Source organism: Squalius cephalus, assembly GCF_949319135.1.
Source record: "Squalius cephalus genome assembly, chromosome: 11".
Taxonomy (NCBI): domain Eukaryota; kingdom Metazoa; phylum Chordata; class Actinopteri; order Cypriniformes; family Leuciscidae; genus Squalius; species Squalius cephalus.
Genome location: NC_137132.1, coordinates 37,540,840 through 37,555,073, shown reverse-complemented (window position 1 = coordinate 37,555,073; position 14,234 = coordinate 37,540,840). Strand labels below are relative to the sequence as shown.

The 14,234-nt window shown below is 43.8% G+C and overlaps 1 protein-coding gene across 2 annotated transcripts in view; it reads right to left on the bottom strand.

Moving 5' to 3' along the window:
* stx1a (syntaxin 1A (brain)) overlaps positions 1-10,782 on the bottom strand; it is a 39,607-nt gene extending 28,825 nt beyond the window's left edge. The window contains exon 1 of one of the 2 annotated variants that reach the window (XM_079885677.1): positions 10,690-10,782. In XM_079885677.1, the coding sequence (XP_079741803.1) occupies positions 10,690-10,719 (30 nt within the window). In that variant the 5' untranslated portion in view covers positions 10,720-10,782. The remainder of the gene's footprint in view (positions 1-10,689) is intronic. The other variant, XM_079885676.1, reaches the window with a different exon arrangement.
* Between the last annotated feature and the right edge of the window lie 3,452 nt (positions 10,783-14,234).

Here is a 14,234-nt window from a genome sequence, read left to right as displayed (position 1 = left end):
TGCTAGCAACAGCCCCATGGCCAATACCCCTGAGGAAAGACCTCCTTTCCCAGGCGAACAGGACAATCTAGCATCCCCAAGCTCGATTTGTGGGCCCATCATCAGGAACTTCACCAGTTCCCTTTCAAGGGAACTCCCGTTGCGTCGAGAATGACGCTATGGGGAACGCTTTGCGTGATGACGTCTTGAAGCACATGTAAAATCAGTCCAATGGTGTGGCGGAACGTCAGAGGCGGGTGACGTCACGTACCAGGAAACTATAAAAGCCGGCCCGAAACAGAAAACGAAAGCTTTCTGAGTCTTCAGTTGCGCTCTGTGTTGAAATCTGTCATATTTGGTGTTGTCTGTCTATTTCTATTATATTCAGTATGGCGAGCAAGCAGCAGTTTAGAGTGTGTGTCCATCCCTGCCCGCGTTATTTAACGGGAGGTGACACACACACTCTTTGTGTTGTTTGTTTGGGAGAGGAGCATGCCCGGTCAGCACTCGAGGGTGGTGACTGTGTGCATTGCGTTGCGCTTCCACTGCGTACGCTCCGATCCCGTCTGGATCGGTTCAATCCCGATCACGTTCCCCAGGGCTCGGGTCCCGCCGCTGCCGAGGCACGGCGTCGATCTCAGACCTGGGGTTCACAGATGGATTTATCAGTGGATGTTGAGACGGGCTCTGCCTTATCTCAGCATCCTTCTGATAGATCCAGTGCCTCTCATCAGGGTGTGGAAGCACGCGTTGCGGTTTCTTCCCCCCCGATGGAGGCACCAGTACTGCAATTGTCCAGCTCTGAGGAGTTGGACGTTGTTAGTATTGACGCTGAGGTTGAGGATTCGCCACCTCAGTCTCATGCGTTTGAGGAATTGCTCGATGTGATTACTAGAGCGGTTGACAGATTGTGTATTGAGTGGCCAGAGGATAGGCAGGACGTTCGTTCAAAAAGTAAACTTGACGAACGCTTCCTGCCATCTCGTGCGCAGCCCCAGCGCAGGAGCCTTCCGTTTTTCCCCGATCTCCACACCGAGGTGTCGAGATCGTGGGGCAAACCTATGTCTTACAGAGTATATACACCACAGACATCACACTACTCATCAATATATAAATATAAAGAGTATGGTTATGGGGAGATGCCGAAGGTGGAGGAGACGCTTGCGAGCTATCTCTCTCCAGCAACGGCATCTTCCCTGAAGGCTCCTACACTTCCCTCTAAACCAGTTAAATTTACATCTTCACTGGTTCATAAATCGTATGCAGCCGCTGGTCAAGCTGCAGCGTGTCTGCATACGATGTCCCTTATGCAGGCTTATCAGGCTGAATTATTGGGTGATTTAGAGGAGGGCGGGGGAATTGGTCCTGACACGGTGGCCGAACTACGCAGAGCCACAGATCTGTCTCTCAGGGCCACCAAGGAGACCGCTAAATCAATCGGGCGGTCTATGGCAGCCCTGGTGGCTACTGAGAGGCATCTGTGGCTCAATCTGAGCGATATAAAAGATAAAGAGAAACACGTTCTCTTAGATGCTCCGGTCTCCACTGTTGGTCTTTTTGGTGATGCAGTTAACAGTGCTGTAGCTAAATCACAAGAAGCTTTTAAACAGTCAGCTGCACTGCAAAAACTTCTTCCCCGCCGTTCTTTCTTTGAGGCTGCTGAGCGGGAGCAGCCTCACTCCTCTAAAAAGAGCGCTGAGCACCGTGCCACTCAGAAACAGAGCGTTTCCTCTCGTGCTCCCCCACAAAAACCTCGGGGACACGGAGTGCGTGCTCAAACCCAGCAGTCTTCGAGGGGTAAAACGGATCTGCGGACCGTTATTACTGCCAAGAAGGCTGCTGGGAAGAAGTCCTGACGTCCGAGGGCTCAGGACAAATGAGGGTAGTCCCCCCCGAAGCAGAGCGGTCAACACCTCTTTTTACGGTGCCCGTCTCTCTTCGGTGCCCTCAGGGGACCGTTCTGCCAACCCTGCCACCTCTGGTGTTACAGGGCGCAGCGGTCTCCGGCGAGCACATATCTCAAGGACCACCCGGAAACGTAGTGGCCTCGGGATGCCCGCCCCCTCTGAGGAGGGTGTTAGAGCAGTCTGTTCGGTCGTTCCCTGCCGGTGCGCCGTTACAGGGCGACGAATTGACTACTCAACAACAACAAAATCCAGAAACCAGTCTCGAGAGGCTGGTACCTCTAGTAGAATCTTTGACAGCGTGGAAGCTACTGTCAAATGTTTCTCGTTGGGTCCTGCAGACCGTGGAAAAAGGGTATCAGATACAATTCAAGAAACGCCCACCTCGGTTTATGGGGGTCCTGCCCACAGTGGTGGGCCCCGAGCAGGTTCTGGTTATGGAACAGGAAGTAAACACTCTGTTAGAGAAAGGGGCCATAGAATATGTACCTCCCTCCAACAGGGAAACCGGGTTTTACAGCCGGTACTTCATAGTTCCAAAAAAGGACGGGGGATTGCGTCCCATTTTAGATCTTCGAGTTCTGAACGAGTCAGTCATGCAGCTCAAGTTCAAAATGTTAACATTGAGACAGATCGTGCCACAGATCAGGTCCGAGGACTGGTTTGTCACGATAGATCTCAAGGACGCATATTTCCATATTTCCATCCGTCCGTGTCATTGGAAGTTCCTGAGGTTTGCTTTCGGGGGCAAAGCATACCAATATCGAGTACTTCCATTCGGCCTAGCTTTATCACCCCGCACTTTCACCAAATGCATGGATGCAGCTCTGGCGCCCCTGCGCCTCCAGGGTATTCGCATCATGAACTACATCGACGATTGGTTGATTTTAGCTCAGTCGCATCAGATGGCGGTTCAACATCGAGATGTTGTTCTCGCCCATATGAAAGAGTTGGGGTTACGGCTGAACGCCAAGAAGAGTGTGCTTTCTCCACTCCAGAGGACCACTTTCTTAGGCGTGGTTTGGGATTCAGTGTCGATGCAGGCGCGCCTGTCACCGCCACGTATAGAGTCCATCCTTGCAGCTGTGAAAAGTGTAAAGCTAGGCCAGCTACTCACTGTCAAACAGTTCCAGAGACTGTTGGGTCTCATGGCAGCAGCTTCCAACGTGATACCTTTTGGACTGCTGCACATGAGGCCCCTGCAGTGGTGGCTCAGGACCAGGGGGTTTTCCCCGAGGGGCAACCCATTTCGCACAATCAGGGTCACGCGGCGATGCTTACGTGCCCTGGTTATGTGGAAGAAACCTTGGTTCCTGTCCCAGGGCCCAGTGTTGGGAGCTCCTTGTCGTCGCAAACTGCTAACGACGGATGCTTCCCTCACGGGTTGGGGAGCGATCCTGGAGGGTCGCTCATCTCAAGGTCTGTGGGAAGACCATCATCGTTCCTGGCATATCAATCGCCTAGAGATGTTAGCTGTCTTCCGGGCTCTGAGGAGCTTTATCACAGATCTCAGGGGACACCATGTGTTAGTGCATACGGACAACACGTCGGTAGTCGCCTATATCAACCACCAAGGGGGTTTGCGCTCGCGCCCATTATCCAATCTGGCACGCCATATCCTCTTGTGGTCCCAGGGGAAGTTGCTGTCGCTCAGGGCAGCCTACATCCCCGGGGTTCAGAATATAGGAGCAGACACTCTGTCGAGACAGGGGCCGAGGCCCGGGGAATGGAGGCTCCACCCCGAGGTGGTGGAGCTGATATGGAGGGAGTTCGGCCAAGCACAAGTGGATCTGTTTGCGTCTCGAGAGACGTCTCACTGTCCACTTTGGTTCTCCCTCACGCATCCAGCTCCTCTGGGACTGGATGCTATGGTGCAGGCGTGGCCGAGGCTACGTCTGTACGCTTTTCCCCCAGTTGCTCTGCTCCCGGGAGTTCTGGAGAGAGTTCGCAGGGACCGGGTTTGCCTGCTTCTTATAGCCCCGCGCTGGCCGGGCAGAGTATGGTTTCCCGATCTTGTGTCGCTCCTCGACGGGCCTCCTCTGGAGCTACCCGTCAGGAGGGACCTTCTGTCCCAGGCGGAGGGCTCGATATTTCACCCTCGGCCAGAACTGTGGAACCTGTGGGCTTGGCCTCTGAGGGGGCCCAGCTCATAGAGTCAGGTCTCTCAACTGAGGTTGTTGAGACCATTCTACAGTCCAGAGCTCCCTCCACGAGGAAACTTTATGCCCTGAAGTGGAGAGTCTTCACTTCTTGGTGTAGTGACCGTCGGTTGGACCCAGTTAACTGCCCAATTGGTACAGTGCTGGAGTTCCTGCAGGACCGGTTCACGGCAGGTCTGACCCCGTCCACTTTAAAGGTTTATGTGGCGGCCATAGGTGCTTACCACATTCCTTTGGGTGGAATGTCTGTGGGGAGAGACCCTTTGATATCTCGTTTCCTTCGTGGCACTTGGAGGCTGAGGCCTGCAGTTCGCTCTAGGGTGCCACCATGGGACTTGTCCATTGCACTACAAGGCCTGTCCCTGGCCCCCTTTGAGCCCATTGAGGAGGTTCCTGAGAAGTTTCTAACTCTGAAAGCTCTTTTCCTTCTGGCTATTTCTTCTCTCAAGAGAATTGGGGATCTGCAAGCATTGTCGGTTGCTCCGTCATGCTTAGAGTTTGCTCCGGGTATGGTTAAAGCCTTTCTTCATCCAAGACCGGGTTATATCCCCAAGGTCCCCACTAATGTGGTCAGACCTATTGTTCTGCAGGCCTTCTGTCCTCCTCCCTTTCAAAATGCTGACCAGGAGGCTAATAATTTGCTTTGCCCTGTGAGGGCGTTAGACGCTTATGTCCACAGAGCTGCCCTGTGGCGTAAAAGTGATCAATTATTTGTGTGCTTTGGGTCCCCTAACAAAGGAGGTCCAGTGTCTAAGCAAAGGATGAGCAAGTGGGTGGTCGAGGCTATCTCACTTGCTTATGAGGCGGCTGGGCAGCCTTCTCCTTTGGCTGTCCGGTCGCACTCGACGAGGAGTATGGCGGCCTCTAAGGCCCTTATGTCAGGAGTTTCATTACAGGACGTCTGTGATGCGGCAGGCTGGTCCTCACCGCACACTTTCGTCAGGTTTTACTCTCTGGATCTAGACTCTGCTCCAGGGTCTCATGTTTTGTCTTCCTAGTGCTGCTCTCCAGATTACACACAGGACAGACATTCGTAGCTATGGAGGCGTTGGTATAGACGTTCCCCATAGCGTCATTCTCGACGCAACGGGAGTTCCCTTGAAAGGGAACGCCTCGGTTACGACTGTAACCTCGGTTCCCTGAAGAGGGAACGAGCGTTGCGTCGCCTTGCCATATCTCCTTCATGTCTGTCAGCTCGACTTCAGACTTTTACGAAGCTTTCGTTTTCTGTTTCGGGCCGGCTTTTATAGTTTCCTGGTACGTGACGTCACCCGCCTCTGACGTTCCGCCACACCATTGGACTGATTTTACATGTGCTTCAAGACGTCATCACGCAAAGCGTTCCCCATAGCGTCATTCTCGACGCAACGCTCGTTCCCTCTTCAGGGAACCGAGGTTACAGTCGTAACCGAGGCGTTTTCTGTACAAATGATTTGCAATTCTAAACTAACGCGCTACTTCCTTGTAGCTTAAACACACATAAAATTAGTGGCTCACACACCACGCAAAACACAGAATCATTAAGGAGCACAGAACTTATTGTCAACGCTGTCCTGCAAATTATCAACAAAATCGTTTAGAAACTGAAAGTTATAGCATATATGTATGTCTACATACATATAGCTACAATAGCTTCACTATAGGTAAAGAGATGCTGACCAGAGTTCACAGATTTATCTCTCACTAATGCATTCAAATAAATGTAATTTTATTCTTCCACTTTATCTGTATCTGATTTAAAACTAACAGAAATGTAACATTACTGAAATGTTAAAGTAATGTAACGACCCATAGATAGATAACTGATGAAAATAAACTGTTATGTTGAGGGTTCCTATGCAGTTTGGAGAAGTTTTGAATTTGATTTGAGAAATTTTCAGGTCTGGATATGTGTGGAAAAATAAAATAAAAATAAATCAGATAAAAAATGTCTAAAAATAAATTGATCATTCAAGCAGTTCGTTTTCATGGCAAAAGTTTAGTGATACTTTAGTGATTGCCAAACACAATTGAATAAATTCAAGGTGCGCATTTTAATTATGCAAAGCTCTTTGTCCTTTACCATAATCTTTGTCTTTGTCTTTGTCATTTACCACTCTTTTGAACTTCCCTAAATGAATTTGTATGCCTCTCAAACCAGCATCAGATAAAGGAACAAACATTAATCTAAATCAGACTGTACTTTGCTGTTTGGTGATCATTCAACGTCAAACCACGATTACAGTATCAAACCGATGTGTCAGAGGTACATATATGCAGGTAAGAAAGCGTTTTAGGTTTCATCTTATCATTAAGGCGGATGTTATCACTTCAAGAAAACCAATGGAAAAAAACCAGAGAAAATATGAATATTTACAAAACGCTTAATAATCGATCTCTCAGTCCCATACGGTTTCCGCTGAGCTCAGGATTCCAATCGCCCAGGATAAAATCATGGGTCCAGCCATGTCCATTGAATTTCTGGATATTAACTTGGATACAGTTCATTTACAGGCCTCATTGCCCAAGGAAAAATCGACAGGATAATTCTGGTCGCGTCCACCCTCCAAGACAGTCCAAACTGTTCTAAGCGCGAACTGCTATCTTTGCTCGGCCGCTTAAACTTCGCGATGTGCATAATTCCGCAAGGCCGCCTTTTCATCTCTCCTCTCCCTTGCATCTTCAATTGCGTTAGAACACCAAATCTCCCCAACTAGTTTGTGCGTCAATGAGCTTAGTTTTATGGATAACCTTCCTTAAACAAAAAAAGTGGAACAGTCTTTCCTTTTTCTATAATAACCCATCGGTGATCAACTGTTTACCGACATAGCCCCCTCCATCAGATTCGGGGGATTTTATCAAGGCGGCTGGCTCGCGTTTTATGTGGGCCCTCCAGCTTTTAGACTTCCTGCAGTCCTCAACATCCACAGTGCTGTTTGAGCTTTATCCTCATATCTTCCTTTATGGGAAAGAATGGTCCACCAACATCATAGTAGTTCATTGTGAGAACGAAAGCAACTGTTCATTGCATTAACAAAGCCCCCCCCCCCTCCCCCCCCTCTGTCTGATTATTTGTAATTGTGAACTCGTGAAATTATACTTTATTAACAAAGTTCGAGAGGAACACATTCAAATGATCTCTCCAATCAGCACGTGAAGAGGCCTATATACGTAGCCGACTCACCAATGTTCCTCAACATTCCTCCACTACCCTGACTCCTCACTCTTGGCTGTTTTCCTATCCCAGCCAGGCATACGGGGGAAGTACTTCAGAGCCCTCTCCTCAGACCAGTGGTTCTCAACTCCAGTCCTCGGGACCCGCTGCTCTGCACATTTTGTATGTCTCCCTTATTTAACACACCTGAACCAGATCATCAGCTCGTTAGGAGAGACTCCATGAACTGATTTGAGTGTGTTAAATAAGAGAGACATACAAAATGTGCAGAGCAGCGGGTCCCGAGGACTGGAGTTGAGAACCACTGCCTCAGACAACATGCCAAATACACATACTCTTTACTCTGGCTGATTATTTGTAAGTGTAAACTGGTGAACACCACCTAGTGTCCAAGCTGTACGCTTGTATTTGTTTATTTCTGTGAACATCTTAAAACAACAATTTAAATACGATTCAGCAAATAATTGCATTAAGAGAAGAAAAAATAAATTGATGCATGCCGTAGAATCACAATAGCAAAAAATGTGAATGCACACAGTATAACTGCAGCAAACCGGAAGTGAAAATTAAAAGTTAAAGTGTTTTAGTAGAGAAATGGAGTTGTTAGCAGAGCAAAACCACAAACTACATGCCCTTATGTACCTTCCATTTATGATTAAACTAATCCTTCAAGTGTGTAAATTAATCATTATATCTTGTGCATGTAGTTTCCTTCTCGCTAATTCTCTTTTGGAGTTGTGATCCTCATTCTGGGCCTCTCTCTGATCTATTACAGAAGACTTGACTTCAACAGGATTCATCTTAGGTAAATGAACTTCGGGTTACTATAGCTTGTTATTAGACTTAAGTATTTAATGGACACTGACAACGGCACCAATCCCACATTAAAAAACAAGGAACGACTAATGCACATGCAGTCTATACCCACTCCTTCCTTCCGGTAATCTCGCTCCATCCCTTAAAATGTTCCTCTCAGAGAAGTCTGATGATAGTCCTGCAAGCTGAGCTTGACCATAAGCACTGGCCAATGATCCAGAGACAGTGTGGAAGATGTTTGGGACAGAACTGTTGTCACTTGGGTCATCACAAAAGTTTATCATTTGAGCACATTTTGAAGTCTTGCCAATTTAAACATCCAAGTGACTTTAAACCATTCAAGCACAAGACGACGCGTTACAGAACTCAATTCGTTACTCAGGCAATGTGTGACAATTCATCTGTGCTGTTTAGAAGATTACACACTATGAGTATTGGTGGCCACAACCAAAAAGTGAAATGTTCTAATTAAAGTAGTGCTAAACAGCAGGGGTTTATGCCACTTACCGATCTGGTATTTCATATTATAAAGAGACACTGACCACAGTTCTGAAATGCATTATGAAAACTGGCTGCAACCATGCAGAAGTGTGCTGGACTTTGACACTGGCTCTTCACAATGCAGAGTAATGTAGGTTTGTAGATGCTATATTAAACTGGATTATATACTATATATATATATATACTATATTATAATGTAGCTACAGCAAGTTAAAAACTTTAACAATACATTCAGGCAACTCCAGAAAGAATGCATGTTTAAAAATGGTTTTATCATTTCTTATTACATAATTCCACCAAATTATTATTCAAATGTTAAAGCCATTGATGAGAACCACTTACCACATATTATCTGTAGTTTATTTGAGTCAATATCAGATTGCTCTGTTTTTGCAGGTGTGCTTCCGTCTACTTCACTAATACATAAATGAACTGTCTACCATCTGTGAATCTGCCTCTACTGTTGTAATTTTTGGCTTATCTCGTGCAGTCTAGTGTTACACTTACTCAAACTGACACCGGCACGCGCATCAGACACCGTAAAGAGGGAGAGCATTAATATTCAGCCCAAAAATATTCATTTTGCCACTGCGGACAACTTTATCCCTGTTTTGGAGAAGGATTTGGCTCAGAAGTAAAAACACAAATAAAAAGAAATACAAACATGATGGAGTTTGTGAGATGGGCATTTAAGTAGAGAGACCCTAAAATGGGTTTGTTATTAATAATCTATGTCTAAGCTGATGGAAAAGATGCATTTAAATGTATGTGTTATATTGTAGCTGGAACAACATTGTGAACTTTTTTTAAAACATTGTTTTTAACTATGACCAGCACAATAGCAAAAAAAAAAAAAAAGAAAGTTTATGTAGGTGAAGTGGGACGCAGCAAAAGTTCGTTCCTGAATGAATCATCCTTTGAAGGAACGGGTTGAATATATTAATGACTCACTAAGAAAGTGATTTGTTTAATTATTTCAAATCTCAATATTCAAAATATACGTTTTAAAACATTAATCTCATAGCATTATTTATGCAATTGTAATTGCAGTGTAAATACATCTAAATGCTTCAGATGCAACTTCTGAATTTGGCATAACAGATGATGCAGACATCTAATAAGGTTAGGAAAAAAAAAGCCCTTATTAAAGGTAAAAAATAAACCTGGAAATCAGTTTAATGTGGCAAATACTGCCCATTAATGAAAAAGATAATTTCTGTCACTGCTGTGAACTGACCAGCGCACAGAATAAGAAAGCTTTGGGAGTGAGTTGACCATGACAGGCCTAAACCAGCACAACAACACACTAGAAGAAGAGCAGTATCACAGCGTCTCACACACTACAGGCGCTCACTTATTTCACCCTGCTGTCCTCAACCTGTACTTCACTGATCCAAGAGTATGTCATACAGCAGACACACCACACCACGGGGATTATCACACAGATAACAAGTGTTCATTTATGCAAAGTGTCCAACATAATGATACTAACAGTGGGCTGTTGTGTTGGACCTGACATGAACTACAGAAGTAAAGCCAGTGTGTCGATACACAGAATCTCAACAGGACAGAATCCCTCTCTATCTAGTCCTCTGTTTGTTCAGTGATAGTGAGGAAAGACTGGTTGATGATTAATGTGCTCTACTCAGATCAATCCATACAGAAAGACACACAGATGAAGCTTCATTTATCATGTAAAGATCCAGCCAGTCATATCTGCTCAGTGTACTTATGTTAAATCAGTTTTCAGCTCGGACTGCTGATGGCGTGATTCACAGGTTTGAAAAAAAAATGTTTAATTCTAACATTAACATTAAGTCTCAAAGAACGTGGTAAATAAACATCTCAGCTCTTTTCACGTGCAAACTCAAGAATAACATTTTCTGAACTTCATTCGTCTTTCTATTCAGCTCAACGCCATGTATGTCAGTGTAAAAGTACATGATAAAACAAATAGATGTTCATATAGTGCTCATTCTTATATTTACCAACTTCAAACACAACGCCTTAATTACAACTATTACATGACAAACATCACTGTCGATCTAAAAGATTCTGAGAATTGATCAATATGAATCTTCAAAAAAGCACGTTGTCGACAGAATGAGCAGCGCGTGTCTGTCCATCATAGCATCAATATAAAGTTCAGTCTGACTGAATAAACTCATATACTCACATGTCTGAGCTCTTGCGTGCGGTCCCTCATGTTTCATTCAGTCTGACGCGTTTAACGCTCGCTGAGAAGAGCGTCAGTGAGGCGAGGCGCGCCCCTTAACAGCGCGCGACGCGTCACTCTTCACATATAGAAGTATAATCTATTGTTTTAATGTCGAATAACAATTACACAAAGAAAATTATACATAAAATGAACAACAACAATAGAAAAATTCTACATGATTAACAAACACACACACACACAAAAAACTGAGAAGTAACATTTACATAATAAGAATAAGAATAAAAATTAATAAATAAATAAAAAAGTGATGAAAGAAAAATACAACTGAAGGAAGGCATTAGGATGGTGTAAATGGCAAAACGACATGACAGGAAAACTACAACTGTATTCATGCAATAACATACAGACATTGATACACTAGCAAAAGCATCTAAATTCACTTCATAACATTTAAGAGAATCTTTTTTTATTATTCTTTATAAAATGAAGAGATTTAAGAAGTCAATTTTAAAGTGGGGATGGGATGGTATACCATTTGCAAACTTCTTATGAAGAATTTGCCATATAAACAACAAAAAGAAAAATAATATCATAATGATAAAAAAAGTATTTTAAACTAAAAGAGTGTGTAACATTTACAGAGTCAAATACATGAGAACCCCTATGGGTCAGACCAAAACTGTTTGGATATAAGGTAACCGAAAAACAGATGTGCAAATGTCTCCTCTGCTTGTTTAAAGAACATGAGCTATCAGTGTCCAAATATTTAGAAATATTAGAATTGACAAATTTTGACATGTATTCCCTTTGACTTGTTGGAAATACAATATTTTCCAGGACCTTTTCTAGTATTTCAAGGACCTCCAATAGAACTTTCCCTTTGGAGAAATTTTCCCTTTCCCTTTAAATTGAAAGATTTGGTCAGGACTCATGCGTCACTTTTTAATGCACCCTTTTATCATCATTTAACATGCGTGGTTCTCCATTTCTGTCAGTTGTTTGCTTTATGCGTCAGATAAGTGACGCCGAGGAGTCCTGACCGTCAATATGAAACTGTCAGGAAGTTCACTGAAGGCAAGTTGTGCAGTTAAATCCCAAACTTGACCAGATACAAAATAAGCAAAGACTTGGCTTAAAGCTACACTGTGTAACTTTTTTAGTTGATTCTTAGCAAAAAACACTTAGTTCTTTCAAAAATATATGTGCTCATTAATGTATATTTACTTATTTCAAGTAATAAAGTATTCTCTTAAGTTTATAATCTGCCATTGAAAGTACATACGGGTGAGGGGTTCGTATGCCGGTCGCCATGTTGCCCCTCCATCTTGAAACTACATTAGCCAAAGAGGGACATACCTGTAAATTCAAGCTTCGCCTTTTGCGTTTTTCACTCAGTGACACCGTGACGAATGCGAGGGGGAGATTACTCTTCTCGACAGGTAATTCAGCCTGTTGTAATTCATTTGTGTAAATTCGAAGTTTTATAGTTGCTTGTCTAACCATAGCATGGTTGTGCATAACGCCAGATCGACCTCTATATAACTTCATCCTCGCGTCAATGGTGAAAAAGTATTGTTTACCTTGTAACATAAATCTGTGCTGCGACGGATCACAGGTGATGAATAGTTTTAAAGGCGCAATTTTTTAAGCTATATAAAAAAAGGACACTGTAAATTTTAGTTATTTTTAATTGCTTTTACTTTGTACACATTGTAACGTTAGCCTAATCTGATTATGCTGGGATAGCCGATTCCAAGGGTGACGTTTACCTCCTGACATCTGTCCTGTAGTTTTATTCATTTTAGACGTATTGTTTATTATTGTCATGGACGAAGTGATAACTGGAAGCCATGTTAATCTTGGAATAATACGGCCACCGTAGGAGTTAAAACGCCCTCGGAATTGAGAGGAACAGAAACAAATATTCACTGGGTAGTCATATATAATTTCACCGCTAGATGGGGGTAAAAATCACACAGTGTAGCTTTAACATTCCTTATAACATGAAATAAACGTGAACATAACAAACTTGACCATAAACCTGGACTTAACTCGACTTAACGTGGACTCACCAACAGTGGTAACAGGGAACAAAGCTAGACAGGGAACAACCGAAACATGAGGGCCATATATACAGGACTAATGACTTAAAGGTACAATATGTAGTATTTCGCAGCTAGGGGGCGCTAACCTCTTCAACAAATGAGCGGACTCATGAAACTAGCCTATGGATCTAATAATGTTTATGGGAAATAATATTTATGTTTTTAACATGACTGTGGTGAACCAGGGCACGGTTGCTAATTAGAGACAGATATCAGCGCCACACGCAAGTTATAATGTTATTGTGGCTGTATGAGACTAGCTGTGAGCTAGATCAACATCAGAATACTGATCATATTTCATCATGTTGAGCTATATAACATTATGTACATTTGCTCTCCTGTCTAATAAAGCACATAGTAGCCTATAACATGATTAAGAAAGAGCCCAGATGACGTCACTCACCTTTGAATGATAAGACCGCTGTGTGTGTAAAAAGCAGGGCTCTCAGATTCGCAGACACACACATGTTGAATTAAATCTCTCACCACAAACTATCGTGTTACCACTCCTGTTTTTAGACAATTGTTTTGGGATTATCTTTAAGTTTTCAAAGAAAAAGAAAACTTAAATGCAAACCGTCTCCACGCTTGTGCTGGACCACGAGCTCGGGACATCCACGACACACACCGCCAGGCCAGAGGGAGATTTTGGGCAAATGCAGGTGTGTTAGATGACACACTCCTCCATCCGTGCATTTTACTGACTCTCACATTATTTCGCTGCTTCATTCGGTAGTGTGTGCTTCACTGTGTGCTGTGTGTGCTGACAAAACTTCCTTATGGCGTGGACGCGTGGTGTCTGATTTGTTGTGACTTGAGGTGGGTTTGGACGACCTCCTGAGTTGCAGCCGGCCTGCCTTGTTCCCACTAAGCCTGGCCCTGGAGAATTATCTCTGTCATGTTGGGAGATTCCTGAGAGCGAGAGAATTTTACTGGCGCTGGTGATTTTATAATAAAGTGAATGTTTGTATTGCTCCTCACGTATCGCGTTATCTCTGTCTTCAAATGGTAAAACTTGCCTGTGTGTCCTTACTGGGAGTTATTTCCCTGGCGCTCCACCAGGGTGGCGTAGTCGGACTACTGCCAGCTGTGATCTACACACACTGTCAAAACATGTGCAGTACTTTAGTCAACTATTGTACAACACGTGCAATAGTTTAATCACTTTAGTTGTTAAACTGAACATTTACAGAACATTTCCTGCTTATGCTATGATATTCTTTGAAGTACATTACAACATTTAAACTCTCTCTCGTCAATCATTTCATCCCTTAAATCTCATCTTTGATCACCAAAATTACACATTTAAACGTTTTTTTTCCTTGAAAAAAAATTCTTCATGCCTTAAAATATCTTGACTGTAACTCAACACCCTTGCCTCATTTAGTATGTGTGATTCTATGAATATGCAAATGGGCCCCGCCTCCACTCACTCAC